Source organism: Pristiophorus japonicus, assembly GCF_044704955.1.
Source record: "Pristiophorus japonicus isolate sPriJap1 chromosome 24 unlocalized genomic scaffold, sPriJap1.hap1 SUPER_24_unloc_1, whole genome shotgun sequence".
Lineage (NCBI taxonomy): Eukaryota > Metazoa > Chordata > Chondrichthyes > Pristiophoridae > Pristiophorus > Pristiophorus japonicus.
The window spans coordinates 15,169-36,971 of NW_027250648.1; the positions used below are offsets into that span (position 1 = coordinate 15,169).

At 48.8% G+C, this 21,803-nt stretch overlaps 1 protein-coding gene across 1 annotated transcript in view; it reads right to left on the reverse strand.

Annotated features, from left to right (window-relative positions):
• map2k7 (mitogen-activated protein kinase kinase 7) overlaps window positions 1-21,803 on the reverse strand; it is a gene marked incomplete at its 3' end in the record, with an annotated part of 120,472 nt that overhangs the window by 12,939 nt on the left and 85,730 nt on the right. The window contains exons 5-6 of the mRNA XM_070869829.1: window positions 5,291-5,404; window positions 1,760-1,879 (exon numbers count right to left, since the gene is read on the reverse strand). Of these exons, the coding sequence (XP_070725930.1) occupies window positions 1,760-1,879; window positions 5,291-5,404 (234 nt within the window). The remainder of the gene's footprint in view (window positions 1-1,759; window positions 1,880-5,290; window positions 5,405-21,803) is intronic.

A 21,803-nucleotide genomic window follows, 5' to 3' on the forward strand; every position in this document is an offset into this window, starting at 1 on the left:
TTATAGAGGCATAATGTTCAAAAGCAAAGGAGTTATCCTCAACCTTTATAAATCATTGGCTCGGCCCCAGCTGGAGTAGTGTGTCCGATTCTGGGCACCGCACTTTAGGAAGGCTGTCAAGGCCTTGGAGAGGGTGCAGAGGAGATTTACTAGAATGGTCCCAAGGATGTGGGATTTCAGTTACGTGGAGAGACTAGAAAAGCTGGGGTTGTTTTCCTTCGAGCTAAGAAGGTTAAGGGGAACTTTATTCGAGGTGGTCAAAATCATGAAGGATTTTGATAGAATAAATAAGGAGAAACTTATTTAGTAATCAGAGGTTCATTAGATTGATTCTTGGGATGAGAGGGCTGTCCAATAAGAGACTGAATAGACTGGGCCTATACTCTCTGGAGTTTACAAGAATGAGAAGTGATCTCATTGAAACAAAAGATTGAGAGAGGGCTTGAGCGAGTAGGTGCTGACAGGCTGTTTCACCTGGCTGGGGAGTCTAGAACGAGCGGTCATAGTCTCATGATAAGGGGTCGGCCATTTAGGACTGAGGTTAGGAGAAACTTCTTCACTCAGAGGGTTGTAAATCTTTGGAATCCTCTACCCCAGAGGGCTGTGGATGCTCAATCGTTGAGTATATTTAAGGCTGAGATTTCTGGGCTCCAGAGGAATTAAGGGATATGGCGATCTGGTGAGAAAGTGGTGTTGAAGTCGAAGATCAGCCATGATCTTACTGAATGGCAGAGCAGGCCGTATGGCCTTCACTTGCGCCTAATTCTTATCTTTTTACGATACAGATTTAAGGTAATTGGCAAAAGAATCAGTGATGACATGAGGAGTCTATTTTTATGCAACAAGTTATTAAAATCTGGAATGCACAACCTGAAAGGTTGGTGAAAGCAGATTCAATAATAACTTTCAAAAAAAATTGGATAAATACTCGAAGTGGAAATAGTTTCAGGACTATGCGGAAAGGGGAGAGGTGTGGGACCACTTGGATAGCTCTTTCAAAGGGTCGGCACAAGCACGCTGGGCCGAATGGCCTTTGTCTGTGCTGTATCATTCTACAATTCTGCGTTCTCATTTTAGAAGCGTGCTGAACTAGTAAAATTGAAGATGGTGGAGGTCCCTGCACAAGAGCTGTGATAGCAGCTTCAGGACCAGTCTCTCAAAGGTTTTTCTCTCTTGTGCTCAGCAACAGGTCTTCCTCGATCCATCAAACAGAGCGCACGGACAGAAAATGGATGTTGATCACCTTGTACACTTGTTCTCAATGTGACATTCTCAGGACAGACAATCATTTAGAAAATTCCATTTAAAAAATAAAATTACCGTTTCTACCTTCAATCTCTGCTGATCTTGATGTTGAAAATTGGATTGCACTATAGCTGATCTATTAATGACGCTTGGAAAGTATTTATGCTGCTGTACTTGCCATCTCTAGATCTGCTGTACCACATGCCATGCCCAGCATGAAGGGTGGGTGGGCAGGCAGCCTACCCCCAGGCCTCCACAGCTCACCTCCAGGAGGATGTGGGCCTTTGATTTGCTTTACTATTACCATCCAAAAGCAGAAGAAAGTGAGGGTGACCTTGGAAGACCCAAGCCCTTTAATTCCCCCACCCGAGCAGAAGCGCCCGATCGGTTGGACTTGTGCCACGACAGCAGGATACTGATGAACAAGGCAGTGTGGGAGATTTACAAGCACCAGCCCAGGTGCTGCTGCCCCTCCATGGGTCAATGAGAAGAGGCAGGCTGAGAATGTGCTTACGTTGGTGATGAAGGTCCCGTAACACTGCACGATGTAAGGGCAATCATGGCTTTTCAGCACCACATCCAGGTCCATGAGGATCCGTTTGTTCTCTTCCTTGTTACCCGAGCGACGCATTTGCTAAAAATAAAACAAAACATCAAACACCAAGACCATGTGCTTCTCGTGTTCCTAAAGAGACTGTTCAATACCCAGCCCACATGCCCTGCGCCCAGCCCAGCCACTGCACCCAGCCCAGCCCATGCCCTGCACCCAGCCCAGCCACGCCACTGCCCCGCACCCAGCCCAGCCACGCCACTGCCCCGCACCCTGCCCCGCACCCAGCCCAGCACTCAGCCCAGCCACTGCCCCGCACCCAGCCCAGCCACTGCCCCGCACCCAGCCCAGCCACTGCCCCGCACCCAGCCCAGCCACTGCCCCGCACCCAGCCCAGCCACTGCCCCGCACCCAGCCCAGCCACTGCCCCGCACCCAGCCCAGCCACTGCCCCGCACCCAGCCCAGCCACTGCCCCGCACCCAGCCCAGCCACTGCCCCGCACCCAGCCCAGCCACTGCCCCGCACCCAGCCCAGCCACTGCCCCGCACCCAGCCCAGCCACTGCCCCGCACCCAGCCCAGCCACTGCCCCGCACCCAGCCCAGCCACTGCCCCGCACCCAGCCCAGCCACTGCCCCGCACTCAGCCCAGCCACTGCCCCGCACTCAGCCCAGCCACTGCCCCGCACTCAGCCCAGCCACTGCCCCGCACTCAGCCCAGCCACTGCCCCGCACTCAGCCCAGCCACTGCCCCGCACTCAGCCCAGCCACTGCCCCGCACTCAGCCCAGCCACTGCCCCGCACTCAGCCCAGCCACTGCCCCGCACTCAGCCCAGCCACTGCCCCGCACTCAGCCCAGCCACTGCCCCGCACCCAGCCCAGCCACTGCCCCGCACCCAGCCCAGCCACTGCCCCGCACCCAGCCCAGCCACTGCCCCGCACCCAGCCCAGCCACTGCCCCGCACCCAGCCCAGCCACTGCCCCGCACTCAGCCCAGCCACTGCCCCGCACTCAGCCCAGCCACTGCCCCGCACTCAGCCCAGCCACTGCCCCGCACTCAGCCCAGCCACTGCCCCGCACTCAGCCCAGCCACTGCCCCGCACTCAGCCCAGCCACTGCCCCGCACTCAGCCCAGCCACTGCCCCGCACTCAGCCCAGCCACTGCCCCGCACTCAGCCCAGCCACTGCCCCGCACTCAGCCCAGCCACTGCCCCGCACTCAGCCCAGCCACTGCCCCGCACCCAGCCCAGCCACTGCCCCGCACTCAGCCCAGCCACTGCCCTGCACTCAGCCCAGCCACTGCCCTGCCACTGCCCTGGTGTACCCTACAACAGAGTACTGCTCTCCGGCATAGCTATCAAGCCTGCATGTAAAATCTGTTGATGTCCAGCTGAATTCTACGATGAGAATTATCACCGGCACACTTTAATCGACATCAACACCTTGGCTCCCTGTGCTTGCAAACATCGCACCACCACACCAACCGCAAATATACAATCTCCAGAGAATACAACCGCTACACCAGCAAAGACATGCCGATCCAGGCCGACGAGAACAACCTATCACCAACCCATCTCAAATCTAGAAGGCCATTTTGGACTGTCGGTGAAGCCCTTCAGCGATCTCCCCTCAGCCTCGATGACTGATGGCAAAATGCTTGGATGAAGTGCGACATGCGGAATGGATTCCTTATAGAGGACCCCACAGTATAACCTGAAGTATCAAACCTGCCTCACAAACAGTGGACAACCATCAACCGCCTCAGAACCGGTCATGGTCGATGCTGCCACCTTCTCCAGAGGTGGAGGATTAAAGCCTCCCCATCATGTGACTGTGGAGCTCCTAATCAGACCCTGGATCACATCATTGAGCACTGCCCTCAGAAGGAATTCACAGGCAGCCCACAGGATATCCACACTGTTACACCGGAAGTTTTGGCCTGGATATCCGACTGAGATATTGATGTTTGATTTGCTTTGCTGCGACCGTACGAAAGCAGTTTTCTTCATGTTATCTAAAGCATAGTAGGAAAAAGCCGCTCGATCATCCTTGTGAAAGTTCATGGTATCTGTGAGAAGTGTGTTAGTGCTGCATTAACCTTCCTAGCCAACAGCCCCAGCATTGAAGCAATGACCACACTCGACCAGCTCCACTGGGTGGGCCACATTGTCCGCATGCCCGACACGAGACTCTCAAAGCAAGTGCTCTACTTGGAACTCCTACACGGCAAGCGAGCCCCAGGTGGGCAGAGGAAACGTTTCAAGGACACCCTCAAAGCCTCCTTGATAAAATGCAACATCCCACTGACACCTGGGAGTCCCTGGCCAAAGACCACCCCAAGTGGAGGAAGAGGATCCTGGAGGGCGCTGAGCATCTCGAGTCTCGTCGTTGAGAGCATGCAGAAACCGAAGGCAGGCAGCGAAAGGAGCGTGCGGCAAACCAGACTCCCCACCCACCCTTTCCTTCAACAACTGTCCCACCTGTGACAGAGACTGTAATTCCCGTATTGGACTGTTCAGTCACCCGAGAACTCACTTTTAAAGCGGAAGCAAGTCTTCCTCGATTCCAAGGGACTGCCTCTGATGATGAGGAATACACTGATAATCCTGACACAGTGCCATTGTGTCTGCCTGAAGTGTCACTGTCACAGCCATCACCAGCCTCCTTCACTGCCAGCAGACAGCACTTGGTAAACGGAAATGCCTCTCTGATCAGTTCCTTGGTTGTAACTGGACATTACCGTTTGATAATATTGCTCCTAACAGCACAGTATTTGACCCTTCGCTAACTCACATCCTGCAATGCTTACACTGGGACTTAACATAGACAGCCCCAGTGAGACCTGTGCCCACCAGCACCTCCAGCACAATCTGATACAGCCCACAATACTCTCGCCACACAACCCAGTGGGGAAGGACACTCAGGTAATTTTACTTTCTCGCAGCGAGTTGTTCCGATGGGAACGCGCTGCCTGAAAGGGTAGCGGAAGCAGATTCAATATTAACTTTCAAAAGAGAATTGGATAAATACTTGATAAAAAATTATAAGGTTCTGGGGAAAGAGCGGGGCAGTAGGATGAATTGAATAGCTCTACCAAAGATGGGCTGAATGGCCTCCTTCTGAGCTGTATCATTCTCTGATACCAGAACATGGAGCAGTGAGCTGGGGGAAACAAGCTACACTTAAGCCAACAACACTTTATCCCCTCAGTGACCCCTCTGCCCTGCAGTCGTCTACAATACTCTCCACACAAGCCCGCTGGAAAGGACACTTGGTGAGTCCCACAGTTCGAGTGCGTATAGGGCAACATTCTCACAGTCTCCAATAAACAACAAGCCTTGTAACAACACCATTCTCCCATCCAAAATGATGATGTAGTTTTGAAAAATGTCACAGAAAACTGTTTTCTCCAATCCCAGTACGAAGAAGAGTCCAGACTAAACACAGGAATGGATCCTGCTCCCTCCAATCTCTCTGGCTGGGCCTTCCTTACTTACCTTCACTGCAATGATGTGTCCTGATTTCTTGAAGCGCATTTTCCAGACTTGCCCGCACGTGCCACTGCCAATCTCGCCCAGGTTTTCCAGGTCACTGATCTCAGCCTGATATCGCTGGCACAACACAAACACAGGCAGTCATGGAATGGTTATTGTAAGCTCCACCTACAACATCCAATCGTAATATGAGAAAAGTGACACATGATTACATTCCCCTGATCCACTTAATTCGAGATGTAGCAATACACAGTGTGGATTCATCACGGGGATAGATGGTTAATGCACCAGGTCTCAAAACAACCTGTCCAAAGTACATCAGCTGGGGATATTTGTATTGGGCAAGGAAGACTTTCCATCTTCACCTCCCAGCATTGCCATCCAGAACCTCTAGTGCTAGAATCAAACACTCCTGGTGTCTGCACACGGCACGCACAGCCCCAGCTCCGCGCCCAGCCACAGCCCCAGCTCCACGCCCAGCCCCAGCTCCGCGCCCAGCCACAGCCCCGCGCCCAGCCACAGCCCCAGCTCCGCGCGCCCAGCCACAGCCACAGCTCCGCGCGCCCAGCCACAGCCACAGCTCCGCGCGCCCAGCCACAGCCCCGCGCCCAGCCACAGCCCCAGCTCCGCGCGCCCAGCCACAGCCCCAGCTCCGCGCGCCCAGCCACAGCCCCAGCTCCGCACCCAGCCACAGCCCCAGCTCCGCACCCAGCCACAGCTCCGCGCGCCCAGCCACAGCTCCGCGCGCCCAGCCACAGCCACAGCTCCGCGCGCCCAGCCACAGCCACAGCTCCGCGCGCCCAGCCACAGCCCCAGCTCCGCGCGCCCAGCCACAGCCACAGCTCCGCGCGCCCAGCCACAGCCCCAGCTCCGCACCCAGCCACAGCTCCGCGCGCCCAGCCACAGCCACAGCTCCGCGCGCCCAGCCACAGCCCCAGCTCCGCGCCCAGCCACAGCCCCAGCTCCGCGCGCCCAGCCACAGCCACAGCTCCGCGCGCCCAGCCACAGCCCCAGCTCCGCACCCAGCCACAGCCCCAGCTCCGCACCCAGCCACAGCTCCACGCGCCCAGCCACAGCCCCAGCTCCGCGCGCCCAGCCACAGCCCCAGCTCCGCACCCAGCCACAGCTCCGCGCGCCCAGCCACAGCCACAGCTCCACGCGCCCAGCCACAGCTCCGCGCCCAGCCACAGCTCCGCGCCCAGCCACAGCTCCGCGCGCCCAGCCACAGCCACAGCTCCGCGCGCCCAGCCACAGCCCCAGCTCCGCACCCAGCCACAGCTCCGCGCGCCCAGCCACAGCTCCGCGCGCCCAGCCACAGCCACAGCTCCAGCTCCGCGCCCAGCCACAGCTCCGCGCCCAGCCACAGCTCCGCGCCCAGCCACAGCTCCGCGCGCCCAGCCACAGCCCCAGCTCCACGCGCCCAGCCACAGCCCCAGCTCCAGCACCGCGCCCAGCCACAGCCCCAGCTCCGCGCGCCCAGCCACAGCCCCAGCACCGCGCGCCCAGCCACAGCCCCAGCTCCAGCACCGCGCCCAGCCACAGCCACAGCTCCGCGCGCCCAGCCACAGCCCCAGCTCCGCGCGCCCAGCCACAGCCCCAGCACCGCGCCCAGCCACAGCCCCAGCACCGCGCGCCCAGCCACAGCCCCAGCTCCAGCACCGCGCCCAGCCACAGCCACAGCTCCGCGCGCCCAGCCACAGCCCCAGCTCCGCGCGCCCAGCCACAGCCCCAGCTCCGCGCGCCCAGCCACAGCCATAGCTCCGCGCGCCCAGCCACAGCCCCAGCTCCGCGCGCCCAGCCACAGCCCCAGCTCCGCGTGCCCAGCCACAGCCCCAGCTCCGCGCGCCCAGCCACAGCCATAGCTCCGCGCGCCCAGCGCCAATCCCAGGGCCAATCCCGGCATGCCCAGCGCCAATCCCAGGGCCAATCCCGGCACGCCCAGCGCCAATCCCAGGGCCAATCCCAGCACGCCCAGTGCCAATCCCGGCACTGGTATGCTGCACTGATACATGGGCCCCCTGCGACATTTCCAGGTTAGGTACAGCACAGGTTTGATGCACAGTATCGCTCCCATTGCTCAACTTAAACAGCATTCACAATCCCAACCTCAGAATGACATTCCCTAAATCAGAGCAAGTCCTTCTTCTACATCAGGCATCCTTTGTTACCGCATCGATTTACCAACTGCGTGCTGCGTTTGTGCCAAGATTCCACAGCCACTCAGAACGGGATTGAGTTCCCACCACCACCTCTCGTGTCACAGGCTTCCTGAGCTCAGCCTGGTCGTGAGGAGGTGCTAAAGATGAGGCAAAGAGGTGAAACTCAGAGACACCACTGCCTCATCAAGCTAGGTTTCACCATGGAATAGGCAGAGGTCTGGAGACAGCTCTGTTGTCAAGGTGCCCCTCCTAAACGGAAAGCTGCTAATGGAGCACAATAGAAAGAAAGGTTGTAGTTCTAGGGGATTCGATAATTAGGGGGAGAGAGAGCATGCTGTGCAGCCACCATCGACAGTCCTGAAGGCCTACCTGGTGCCAGGGTAAGGGATATCTCAATGCTGCTGGGTAAGAGTTTGGAAAGGGAGGGGGAAGCTCTAGTTGTGGTGGTCTATGCCGGGATAAACCATCTTGGAAAAAACAGGGAGGAGGTCGAGCTGGAGCTAGGAGCCAAGCTAAAAGGCAGGACCAAACAATCTTGGGGTGAGTATAATAATCTCGGGATTATTACCCGAGCCACTTGAAAATTGGCATAGAGACACAAACAGATCAGGAAGTGGCTGAAGGACTAGTGTGGGAAAGAGGGGCACGGGCACCAGTACTGGGGCGGGAAGGAGCTGTGCCACTGGGACCCCTGGATTCGGGCTGGGACCAGGATACGAGTTGAAAGGATCAATATGGCTGTAAAAAGGATTTGAAACCAATAAAAGGCAGGAAGAAATAAAAATAAGAATAGCCTGAAAATTAAAAAAGGGATGCGAGCGATGTCCAGATCATACAAAGTGTTACATGTATATAAATACTTCAGGTTCAGAAAATATATAGAAAATAATAAAATAACTGATCAAAGTACAACAGAAATGATAAATAACAAGGAGATAAAACATGTGTTAAAATATCAAGGCTGTAGTGCAGTTGCCCCACTCAGAGTTCTGAACACTACTGCACGGAGCGAGAGTATAACACAAGAACATTCAAAGTGTATGTTCAGTTTAAGGAGTATGAGGTCGTGACCATCAGATACCTGGCTACAAGCTGGACATGACAGAGAGAGAAATATTCCCGGTTTAAAGTCTATAGAAAGGACAGGGGAATTGGAAAAGGTGTAGCAATATTAATCAGGGCACTATTACACCATTAGAAAGGGGCGATATCAGTAAGGGTGAGCGGGCAGTAGGAACGCTATGGGTAGAATCGAGGAATAGAAAGGATGCAAGACTTCGGTGGGAGTTGTCGACGGACATCCCGAGAGCAGCGATAAAGTAGTGGGATGCATAAAGACGGAGACCAGAGAAGCGTGTTGCAAACGCAGAGTGGTTATAATGGGAGACTTCAATTTTCACCTCCAGAACAGCTCGAGTCCCAACGGCAGCGAATTTCTTAAGTGTTTGAGTCAGTTTTCTGGGAAGGGGACCAGCTACCAGCGACCATAACATGATAGAATTCGACATTAGGTTGGAGAGGGAGACGGACGAGTCACGAACCAAGGACTTAAATTTAGGTAAGGCTGAATTTGGAGGGATGAGGCAGGAATTGATGACAGTAGACTGTTAACGGGTAAAATTACAGATGAACAGTGGAAGGTGTTAAGGACTGGAAGCATGGAAACTCCAAGGATTTATTGGACATTGTATTTAATATTTTTCTCACCATAGAAAGAAAGCTGGAAGCTGTTTGTGGGAGGGTGTGGCTCCATGTTGGACTTAGAATGATGGGCAGGGAGTCTGGAATGACAATGGCCAACATAAGGCAGGAGGTGGGCTAATGGAATCCATTGTTAGGCAAGGTGACCTCGTCAATCAGTGATTACCTGGATCAGTTACCAGGACAATAGAAAGCCATTAAGCCCAGACTGCCTGGAAGCGAAAACCCATCACTGGACTCAAACACAGGAACTTTATTGGGTAAAAGCAGAAGACACACCCACAGGAAGCCTCGAAACAAACTCTACTCGGCCTGAAAAGGCAAACGAACTTGGGATATAAAAGCATGCCATGTGGACACAGCTCTCTCTCTCTCTCTTGCCTCGCCCCGACAAGAATCCAACCCTCCATATTGAGACGGAGAGAAGAAACCAGAAAAGACACCTTTTCATCGGAAGAAGCAGCGAGTAAGCCAGTGAAATCGGTGAGCATTTTTGCGCACACTTCTTTTAAGATCACAGCCACGGTGTGAGGGGGTATCGTGCGTTCTCCCAACCAAATTCTTAGAGGTTTACAGGGGAGGTGTTTTAGACGTTGGGGTACTTTGCGGTAGAGGCTGTATATTGCACTGCATTTGTTTGTTTTACACACCAGGGTGTGTGTGTGCTTTTACTGGGTGAACTGGTGTGTTTTAACTTTAATAAAAGCATTGCCAGTACTTGGACCAAGGTATTCGTCTGTGACTCATTCATCTGGCCGGTACAGTACTCACTCCCAGGTCTAGAACTATTGTCGAAAACACCTGAGGGAAACCACTTTAGAGGTGATCAAAGTATTTGGTACAATACAAGACCTGTACATACCTCTAAAGGGCAAGAGCTCTTTGTGTGCAATTAAACAATGCTGGTGAACAAGGGCAGTGAGAGATAGTATAAAGCTGCAAAGGCTTAAACAAAGAACAGAAGAGATTCCGCGGACTGGGAGAGATAGAAAGGACAGCAAAGGGATACAAAGTAGTTAGCAAACATAGAGTATGAGACAAAGCTTGCGAGAGATATCAAGGAGAACAACTTGTAATTATATAGCGGCCTTAGTGTAGAAAAACGTCCCAAGGCGCTTCACAGGAGTATTATAAGACAACAAATTTGACATCGAGCCACATAAGGAAAAGTTAGGGCAGTGCTTGGTCAAAGAGGTCGGTTTTAAGAAGCATCTTAAAGAAGGAAAGAGAGGTAGAGAGGCAGAGAGGTTTAGGGAGGGAGTTCCAGAGCTTAGGGCCCAGGCAACAGAAGGCACGGCCACCAATGGTTGAGTGATTATAACCAGTGATGCTCAGGAGGGCAGAATTAGAGGAGAGCAGACATCTCGGGGGGTTGTGGGGCTGGAGGAGAATAGAGATAGGGAGGGGGCGAGGTCATGGAGGGATTTGAAAATAAGGATGAGAATTTTGAAATCGAGGCAATCCTATGGAGGTAGAAATAGGCGGTCTTAGTTATGCTGCACATATATGGTCGGAAGCTCATTTCAGGGTAAATATGTCACCAAGGTTGCGAACAGTATGGTTCAGCCTCAGACAGATGTTGGGGAGAGGGATGGAGTCAGGGTTAGGGAACGCAGTTTGTGGTGATCTTCAGTCACCCCAGTATTTAATTGGAGAACATTTTTGCTCATCCAGAACTGGATGTCAGACAAGCTGTCTGACAATTTAGAGACCAAGGAGTCGTCGAGAGAAGTGGTGGTGAGGGAGAGCTGGGTGTCATCAGCGTGTATGGAGAAACTGACGCTAAAGGTTTTTACAAATATATTAAGAGAAAGAAGATGGCTAAGTGTAGTGACAGGCTCAGGTGATATTGGAATTGCAAGTCAGGAAATGGCAGACTTACTAAGTAGCTACTTTGCTTCGGTCTTCACAGGACAGGAAGAGGATAAAGTACCAGAGATATGAGAAAAACTCAAAATAAATCAACGGAAGGAAGCTCCTAGATTCCATTAAAAAAGGTAATGTAGAAAGTAATGAGACTGAAGGTAGACAAATCTCCAGGATCAGATGGCCCACCCCAGGGAATGAAAAGAAATAGCTGAGGAAAGTGTTGATGTGTTAGTCAGGATCTTCCAAAACTCTCTCCATTCAGGAACTGTCCCATGGGTTGTAAAATTGCCAATGTCACTCCATTACTTAAGGGTGGGAAAGATAAACCAGGAAATTATAGGCCCATTAGTGTGTTGTGGGGAAGTTACTGAAATCTGTCACTAGGGACAGAGCGACTGAGCACTTGGACAAATGAGTTGATCAGAGAGCCAGCGTGGGTTTGTAAAGAGCAAGTCATGTCTAACCAGCTTAGTTGGATTTTTTGAGGAGGTAACTAACGTGGGAGATAATGGAGTGTCTATGGATGTTATTTATATGGATCTTCAAAAGGCATTTGAGAAGGTTCCACACAAGAGACTGGTAACAAAAATGAGTGCGCATGGAACAGGAGGCAACCGACTGGCTTGGTCAGGGAATTGGTTCGGAGGTGGAAGACAGAGATTAGGGATAATGGGCAGGTATCCAAATTGGCAGGTGGTGTCCTGCAGGGATCTGCTCTGGAGCCTCAGCTTTTCACTGTATTTAGAAATGATGAAGGAATAGGGGGAGCTGTACATCCAAGTCTGCCGATGACACCAAGTTAGGCGGCTCAGTAAATAGTGTAGCTAGCAGCAGAAAGATGCAAAGGCCCATTGCTAGATTAAGTGAGTGGGCAAAACTGTGGCAGATGGAGTTCAATGTGGGAAAGTGTGAGGTCATCCACTTTGGAGCGAAGAAAGACAGATCAGAGAACGTTGGAAATGGCGATAAGCTAGGAACTGTGGATGAGCAGAGATATTTAGGGATCCAAGGTCCAGAAAATAATTAAACAGGCTAATGGATTGTTGTCCTTTATCTCAAGAAGGTGGAATACAGAGAGTGGAAGTTACAGAGCTCTGGAGCACTGTGTTCAGTTCTGGGCACAGGGAGAGCACGGGATTTGGGACAGGATGCGAGTCTGGATTATGTACAGAGCTCTGGAGTATTGTGTTCAGTTCTGGGCCCCGCCCCTCAGGGAGGGTATATCGGCCTCGGAGGGAGCAGTGCAGATTCACGGGAAGGATACCGGGGCTAGAAGGGTTAGATTATATTTACAGGTTGGATAGAGCAGGCTTGTATTCCCTCGAGTATAGAAGATTGCGGGGGATCTAATTTAGGTGTTTAAGATGATCAAAGGATTTGATAGGGTAGACAGAGAAACTATTTCCTCTGGTGGGGGAATCCAGAATAAGGGGGCACAATCTTAAAATGAGAGCTGGGCTGTTCAAGGGTGATGTCAATAAACACTTCTTCACACAAAGCTTTGTGGAACTCTGGAACTCGCCCTCCAAAAAGCTGTTGAGGCTGGGGGTCAGAAAATTTCAAGACTGAGATTGGTAAGATTTTTGTTCGGCAAGAATGCTAAGGAATACGGAACTAAGGCGGGTAGATGGAGTTCAGGTACAGATCAGCCGTGATCTAACTGAATGGTGGAACATATTTGAGGGGCTGAATAGCCTACCCCTGCTGCTATGCTCCTGAAGCTCTCTCCACATAGTGTAGTTGTGGTAAAAGAGAAAATGTGGGGCTGTAGCAGTTTATTAGAATGGAGTACGAACAAGCTAACTGTGTTATGTATGATGGAGTACAGTAGACAATCTAACTGTTATGTATGACGGAGCACAGTACTGACAAGCTAACTATTATGACGGAGTACAGTACTGACAAGCTAACTGTGTTATGTATGACGGAGCACAGTACTGACAAGCTAACTGTGTTATGTATGACGGAGCACAGTACTGACAAGTTAACTGTCCCATGTATGACGGAGCACAGTACTGACAAGCTAACTGTCCCATGTATGACGGAGCACAGTACTGACAAGCTAACTGTGTTATGTATGACGGAGCACAGTACTGACAAGCTAACTGTCCCATGTATGACGGAGCACAGTACTGACAAGCTAACTGTGTTATGTATGACGGGACACAGTACTGACAAGCTAACTGTGTTATGTATGACGGAGCACAGTACTGACAAGCTAACTGTCCCATGTATGATGGAGCACAGTACTGACAAGCTAACTGTGTTATGTATGACGGAGCACAGTACTGACAAGCTAACTGTCCCATGTATGACGGAGCACAGTACTGACAAGCTAACTGTGTTATGTATGACGGGACACAGTACTGACAAGCTAACTGTGTTATGTATGATGGAGCACAGTACTGACAAGCTAACTGTGTTATGTATGATGGAGTACAGTAGACAAGCTAACTGTGTTATGTATGACGGAGCACAGTACTGACAAGCTAACTGTGTTATGTATGATGGAGTACAGTAGACAAGCTAACTGTGTTATGTATGATGGAGTACAGTACTGACAAGCTAACTGTGTTATGTATGATGGAGTACAGTACTGACAAGCTGTGTTATGTATGGCGGAGCACAGTACTGACAAGCTAACTGTGTTATGTATGATGGAGTACAGTAGACAAGCTAACTGTTATGTATGATGGAGTACAGTAGACAAGCTAACTGTGTTATGTATGATGGAGTACAGTACTGACAAGCTAACTGTGTTATGTATGAGGGTGTACAGTACTGACAAGCTAACTGTTATGTATGACGGAGCACAGTACTGACAAGATAACTGTTATGTATGATGGAGTACAGTACTGACAAGCTAACTGTGTTATGTATGACGGAGCACAGTACTGACAAGCTAACTGTCCCATGTATGACGGAGCACAGTACTGACAAGCTAACTGTTATAGAAACATAGAAACATAGAAAATAGGTGCAGGAGTAGGCCATTCGGCCCTTCTAGCCTGCACCGCCATTCAATGAGTTCATGGCTGAACATTCAACTTCAGTACCCCATTCCTGCTTTCTCGCCATACCCCTTGATCCCCCTAGCAGTAAGGACCTCATCTAACTCCTTTTTGAATATATTTAGTGAATTGGCCTCAACAACTTTCTGTGGTAGAGAATTCCACAGGTTCACCACTCTCTGGGTGAAGAAGTTCCTCCGCATCTCGGTCCTAAATGGCTTACCCCTTATCCTTAGACTGTGACCCCTGGTTCTGGACTTCCCCAACATTGGGAACATTCTTCCTGCATCTAACCTGTCTAACCCCGTCAGAATTTTATATGTTTCTATGAGGTCCCCTCTCATTCTTCTGAACTCCAGTGAATACAAGCCCAGTTGATCCAGTCTTTCTTGATAGGTCAGTCCCGCCATCCCGGGAATCAGTCTGGTGAACCTTCGCTGCACTCCCTCAATAGCAAGAATGTCCTTCCTCAGGTTAGGAGACCAAAACTGTACACAATACTCCAGGTGTGGCCTCACCAATGCCCTGTACAACTGTAGCAACACCTCCCTGCCCCTGTACTCAAATCCCCTTGCTATGAAGGCCAACATGCCATTTGCTTTCTTAACCGCCTGCTGCACCTGCATGCCAACCTTCAATGACTGATGTACCATGACACCCAGGTCTCTTTGCACCTCCCCTTTTCCTAATCTGTCACCATTCAGATAATAGTCTGTCTCTCTGTTTTTACCACCAAAGTGGATAACCTCACATTTATCCACATTATACTTCATCTGCCATGCATTTGCCCACTCACCTAACCTATCCAAGTCGCTCTGCAGCCTCACAGCATCCTCCTCGCAGCTCACACTGCCACCCACTTAGTGTCATCCGCAAATTTGGAGATACTACATTTAATCCCCTCATCTAAATCATTAATGTACAGTGTAAACAGCTGGGGCCCCAGCACAGAACCTTGCGGTACCCCACTAGTCACTGCCTGCCATTCTGAAAAGTACCCATTTACTCCTACTCTTTGCTTCCTGTCTGACAACCAGTTCTCAATCCATGTCAGTACACTACCCCCAATCCCATGTGCTCTAACTTTGCACATCAATCTCTTGTGTGGGACCTTGTCGAACGCCTTCTGAAAGTCCAAATATACCACATCAACTGGTTCTCCCTTATCCACTCTACTGGAAACATCCTCAAAAAATTCCAGAAGATTTGTCAAGCATGATTTCCCTTTCACAAATCCATGCTGACTTGGACCTATCATGTCACCTCTTTCCAAATGCACTGCTATGACATCCTTAATAATTGATTCCATCATTTTACCCACTACCGATGTCAGGCTGACCGGTCTATAATTCCCTGTTTTCTCTCTCCCTCCTTTTTTAAAAAGTGGGGTTACATTGGCTACCCTCCACTCCATAGGAACTGATCCAGAGTCAATGGAATGTTGGAAAATGACTGTCAACGCATCCACTATTTCCAAGGCCACCTCCTTAAGTACTCTGGGATGCAGTCCATCAGGCCCTGGGGATTTATCGGCCTTCAATCCCATCAATTTCCCCAACACAATTTCCCGGCTAATAAGGATTTCCCTCAGTTCCTCCTCCTTACTAGACCCCCCGACCCCTTTTATAACCGGAAGGTTGTTAGTGTCCTCCTTCGTGAATACCGAACCAAAGTACTTGTTCAATTGGTCCGCCATTTCTTTGTTCCCCGTTATGACTTCCCCTGATTCTGACTGCAGGGGACCTACATTTGTCTTTACTAACCTTTTTCTCTTTACATATCTATAGAAACTTTTGCAATCCGTCTTAATGTTCCCTGCAAGCTTCTTCTCATACTCCATTTTCCCTGCCCTAATCAAACCCTTTGTCCTCCTCTGCTGAGTTCTAAATTTCTCCCAGTCCCCAGGTTTGCTGCTATTTCTGGCCAATTTGTATGCCACTTCCTTGGCTTTAATACTATCCCTGATTTCCCTTGATAGCCACGGTTGAGCCACCTTCCCTTTTTTATTTCTATGCCAGACAGGAATGTACAATTGTTGTAGTTCATCCATGCGGTCTCTAAATGTCTGCCATTGCCCATCCACAGTCAACCCCTTAAGTATCATTCGCCAATCCATCTCAGCCAATTCACGCCTCATACCTTCAAAGTTAGCCTTCTTTAAGTTCTGGACCATGGTCTCTGAATTAACTGTTTCATTCTCCATCCTAATGCAGAATTCCACCATATTATGGTCACTCTTCCCCAAGGGGCCTCGCACAACGAGATTGCTAATTAATCCTTTCTCATTACATAACACCCAGTCTAAGATGGCCTCCCCCCTAGTTGGTTCCTCGACATATTGGTCTAAAAAACCATCCCTTATGCACTCCAGAAAATCCTCCTCCACCGTATTGCTTCCAGTTTGGTTAGCCCAATCTATGTGCATATTAAAGTCACCCATTATAACTGCTGCACCTTTATTGCACACACCCCTAATTTCCTGTTTGATGCCCTCCCCAACATCACTACTACTGTTTGGAGGTCTGTACACAACTCCCACTAACGTTTTTTGCCCTTTGGTGTTCTGCAGCTCTACCCATATAGATTCCACATCATCCAAGCTAATGTCCTTCCTAACTATTGCCTTAATCTCCTCCTTAACCAGCAATGCTACCCCACCTCCTTTTCCTTTTATTCTATCCTTCCTGAATGTTGAATACCCCTGGATGTTGAGTTCCCAGCCCTGCTCATCCTGGAGCCACGTCTCCGTAATCCCAATCACATCATATTTGTTAACATCTATTTGCACAGTTAATTCATCCACCTTATTGCGGATACTCCTTGCATTAAGACACAAAGCCTTTAGGCTTGTTTTTTTAACACCCTCTGTCCTTTTAGAATTTTGCTGTACAATGGCCCTTTTTGTTCTTTGCCTTGGGTTTCTCTGCCCTCCACTTTTCCTCATCTCCTTTCTGTCTTTTGTTTTTGCCTCCTTTTTGTTTCCCTCTATCTCCCTGCATTGGTTCCCATCCCCCTGCCATATTAGTTTAACTCCTCCCCAACAGCACTAGCAAACACTCCCCCGAGGACATTGGTTCCGATTCTGCCCAGGTGCAGACCGTCCGGATTGTACTGGTCCCACCTCCCCCAGAACCGGTTCCAATGCCCCAGGAATTTGAATCCCTCCCTGCTGCACCATTGCTCAAGCCACGTATTCATCTGAGCTATCCTGCGATTCCTACTCTGACTAGCACGTGGCACTGGTAGCAATCCCGAGATTACTACTTTTGAGGTCCTACTTTTTAATTTAGCTCCTAGCTCCTTAAATTCATTTCGTAGGAACTCATCCCTTTTTTTACCTATGTCATTGGTACCAACGTGCACCACGACAACTGGCTGTTCTCCCTCCCTTTTTAGAATGTCCTCCACCCGCTCCGAGACATCCTTGACCCTTGCACCAGGGAGGCAACATACCATCCTGGAGTCTCGGTTGCGGCCGCAGAAACGCCTATCTATTCCCCTTACAATTGAATCCCCTATCACTATCGCTCTTCCACTCTTTTTCCTGCCCTCCTGTGCAACAGAGCCAGCCACGGTGCCATGAACTTGGCTGCTGCTGCCCTCCCCTGATGAGTCATCCCCCTCAATAGTACTCAAAGCGGTGTATCTGTTTTGCAGGGGGATGACCACAGGGGACCCCTGCACTACCTTCCTTGCACTACTCTTCCTGCTGGTCTTCCATTCCCTCGCTGGCTGTGGACCCTTCTCCTGCAGTAAGACCAACTCGCTACACGTGATACTCACGTCATTCTCAGCATCGTGGATGCTCCAGAGTGAATCCACCTTCAGCTCCAACTCCGCAACGCGGACCGTCAGTAGCCGGAGATGGACACACTTCCCGCACATGTAGTCGTCAGGGACACTGGTGTTGTCCCCGTGTTCCCACATGGTACAGGAGGAGCATATCACGTGACCGAGCTGTCCTGCCATGACTTAACCCTTAGATACCTTATGTATGATGGAGCACAGTAGACAAGCTAACTTATGTATGATGGAGTACAGTAGACAAGCTAACTGTTATGTATGATGGAGTACAGTAGACAAGCTAACTGTGTTATGTATGACGGAGTACAGTACTGACAAGCTAACTTATGTATGATGGAGTACAGTAGACAAACTAACTGTATTATGTATGATGGAGTACAGTAGACAAGCTAACTGTTATGTATGATGGAGTACAGTAGGCAAGCTAACTGTGTTATGTATGACGGAGCACAGTACTGACAAGCTAACTGCTTTGTATGACGGAGTACAGTACTGACAAGCTAACTTATGTATGATGGAGCACAGTAGACAAGCTAACTGTTATGTATGATGGATTACAGTAGACAAGCTAACTGTTATGTATGACGGAGTACAGTAGACAAGCTAACTGTGTTATGTATGATGGAGCACAGTACAGTAGACAAGCTAACTGTTATGTATGATGGAGTACAGTAGACAAGCTAACTGTGTTATGTATGATGGAGTACAGTAGACAAGCTAATTGTGTTATGTATGACGGAGTACAGTAGACAAGCTAACTGTTATGTATGACGGAGTACAGTAGACAAGCTAACTTATGTATGATGGAGTACAGTAGACAAGCTAACTTATGTATGATGGAGTACAGTAGACAAGCTAACTTATGTATGACGGAGCACAGTACTGACAAGCTAACTGTGTTATGTATGATGGAGTACAGTAGACAAGCTAACTGTTATGTATGACGGAGTACAGTATTGACAAGCTAACTGTTATGTATGATGGAGTACAGTAGACAAACTAACTGTTATGTATGATGGAGTACAGTAGACAAGCTAACTGTGTTATGTATGACGGAGCACAGTACTGACAAGCTAACTGCTTTGTATGACGGAGTACAGCACTGACAAGCTAACTTATGTATGATGGAGCACAGTAGACAAGCTAACTGTGTTATGTATGATGGAGCACAGTACAGTAGACAAGCTAACTGTGTTATGTATGATGGAGTACAGTAGACAAGCTAACTGTGTTATGTATGATGGAGTACAGTAGACAAGCTAATTGTGTTATGTATGACGGAGTACAGTAGACAAGCTAACTGTTATGTATGACGGAGTACAGTAGACAAGCTAACTGTTATGTATGATGGAGTACAGTAGACAAGCTAACTTATGTATGATGGAGTACAGTAGACAAGCTAACTTATGTATGATGGAGCACAGTACTGACAAGCTAACTGTGTTATGTATGATGGAGTACAGTAGACAAGCTAACTGTTATGTATGACGGAGTACAGTATTGACAAGCTAACTGTTATGTATGATGGAGTACAGTAGACAAACTGTTATGTATGATGGAGTACAGTAGACAAGCTAACTGTTATGTATGACGGAGTACAGTAGACAAGCTAACTGTTATGTATGACGGAGCACAGTAGACAAGCTAACTTATGTATGACGGAGCACAGTACTGACAAGCTAACTGTGTTATGTATGATGGAGTACAGTAGACAAGCTAACTGTTATGTATGACGGAGTACAGTATTGACAAGCTAACTGTTATGTATGATGGAGTACAGTAGACAAACTAACTGTTATGTATGATGGAGTACAGTAGACAAGCTAACTGTGTTATGTATGACGGAGCACAGTACTGACAAGCTAACTGCTTTGTATGACGGAGTACAGCACTGACAAGCTAACTTATGTATGATGGAGCACAGTAGACAAGCTAACTGTGTTATGTATGATGGAGCACAGTACAGTAGACAAGCTAACTGTGTTATGTATGATGGAGTACAGTAGACAAGCTAACTGTGTTATGTATGATGGAGTACAGTAGACAAGCTAATTGTGTTATGTATGACGGAGTACAGTAGACAAGCTAACTGTTATGTATGACGGAGTACAGTAGACAAGCTAACTGTTATGTATGATGGAGTACAGTAGACAAGCTAACTTATGTATGATGGAGTACAGTAGACAAGCTAACTTATGTATGATGGAGCACAGTACTGACAAGCTAACTGTGTTATGTATGATGGAGTACAGTAGACAAGCTAACTGTTATGTATGACGGAGTACAGTATTGACAAGCTAACTGTTATGTATGATGGAGTACAGTAGACAAACTGTTATGTATGATGGAGTACAGTAGACAAGCTAACTGTGTTATGTATGACGGAGTACAGTAGACAAGCTAACTGTTATGTATGACGGAGCACAGTAGACAAGCTAACTGTGTTATGTATGATGGAGTACAGTAGACAAGCTAACTGTGTTATGTATGATGGAGTACAGTAGACAAGCTAACTGTGTTATGTATGACGGAGCACAGTACTGACAAGCTAACTGCTTTGTATGACGGAGTACAGTACTGACAAGCTAACTGTGTTATGTATGATGGAGTACAGTACTGACAAGCTAACGGTCTTATGTATGATGGAGCACAGTAGACAAGCTAACTGTTATGTATGATGGAATACAGTAGACAAGCTAACTGTTATTTATGATGGAGTACAGTACTGACAAGCTAACTGTTATGTATGATGGAGTACAGTAGGCAAGCTAACTGTGTTATGTATGACGGAGCACAGTACTGACAAGCTAACTGCTATGTATGACGGAGTACAGTACTGACAAGCTAACTGTGTTATGTATGATGGAGTACAGTACTGACAAGCTAACTTATGTATGATGGAGCACAGTAAACAAGCTAACTGTTACGTATGATGGAGTACAGTAGACAAGCTAACTGTGTTATGTATGACGGAGTACAGTAGACAAGCTAACTGTGTTATGTATGATGGAGCACAGTACAGTAGACAAGCTAACTGTTATGTATGATGGAGTACAGTACTGACAAGCTAACTGTGTTATGTATGATGGAGTACAGTAGACAAGCTAACTGTGTTATGTATGATGGAGTACAGTAGACAAGCTAACTGTGTTATGTATGACGGAGTACAGTAGACAAGCTAACTGTGTTATGTATGACGGAGCACAGTAGACAAGCTAACTGTTATGTATGATGGAGTACAGTAGACAAGCTAACTGTGTTATGTATGATGGAGTACAGTACTGACAAGCTAACTGTGTTATGTATGATGGAGCACAGTACTGACAAGCTAACTGTGTTATGTATGATGGAGTACAGTAGACAAGCTAACTGTTATGTATGATGGAGCACAGTAGACAAGCTAACTGTTATGTATGATGGAGTACAGTAGACAAGCTAACTGTTATGTATGATGGAGTACAGTAGACAAGTTAACTGTGTTATGTATGATGGAGTACAGTAGACAAGCTAACTGTGTTATGTATGATGGAGTACAGTAGACAAGCTAACTTATGTATGATGGAGCACAGTAGACAAGCTAACTGTGTTATGTATGATGGAGTACAGTAGACAAGCTAACTGTTATGTATGATGGAGCACAGTAGACAAGCTAACTGTGTTATGTATGATGGAGTACAGTAGACAAGCTAACTGTTATGTATGATGGAGCACAGTAGACAAGCTAACTGTGTTATGTATGATGGAGTACAGTAGACAAGCTAACTGTTATGTATGATGGAGTACAGTAGACAAGTTAACTGTGTTATGTATGATGGAGTACAGTAGACAAGCTAACTGTGTTATGTATGATGGAGTACAGTAGACAAGCTAACTGTTATGTATGATGGAGCACAGTAGACAAGCTAACTGTTATGTATGATGGAGCACAGTAGACAAGCTAACTGTTATGTATGATGGAGTACAGTAGACAAG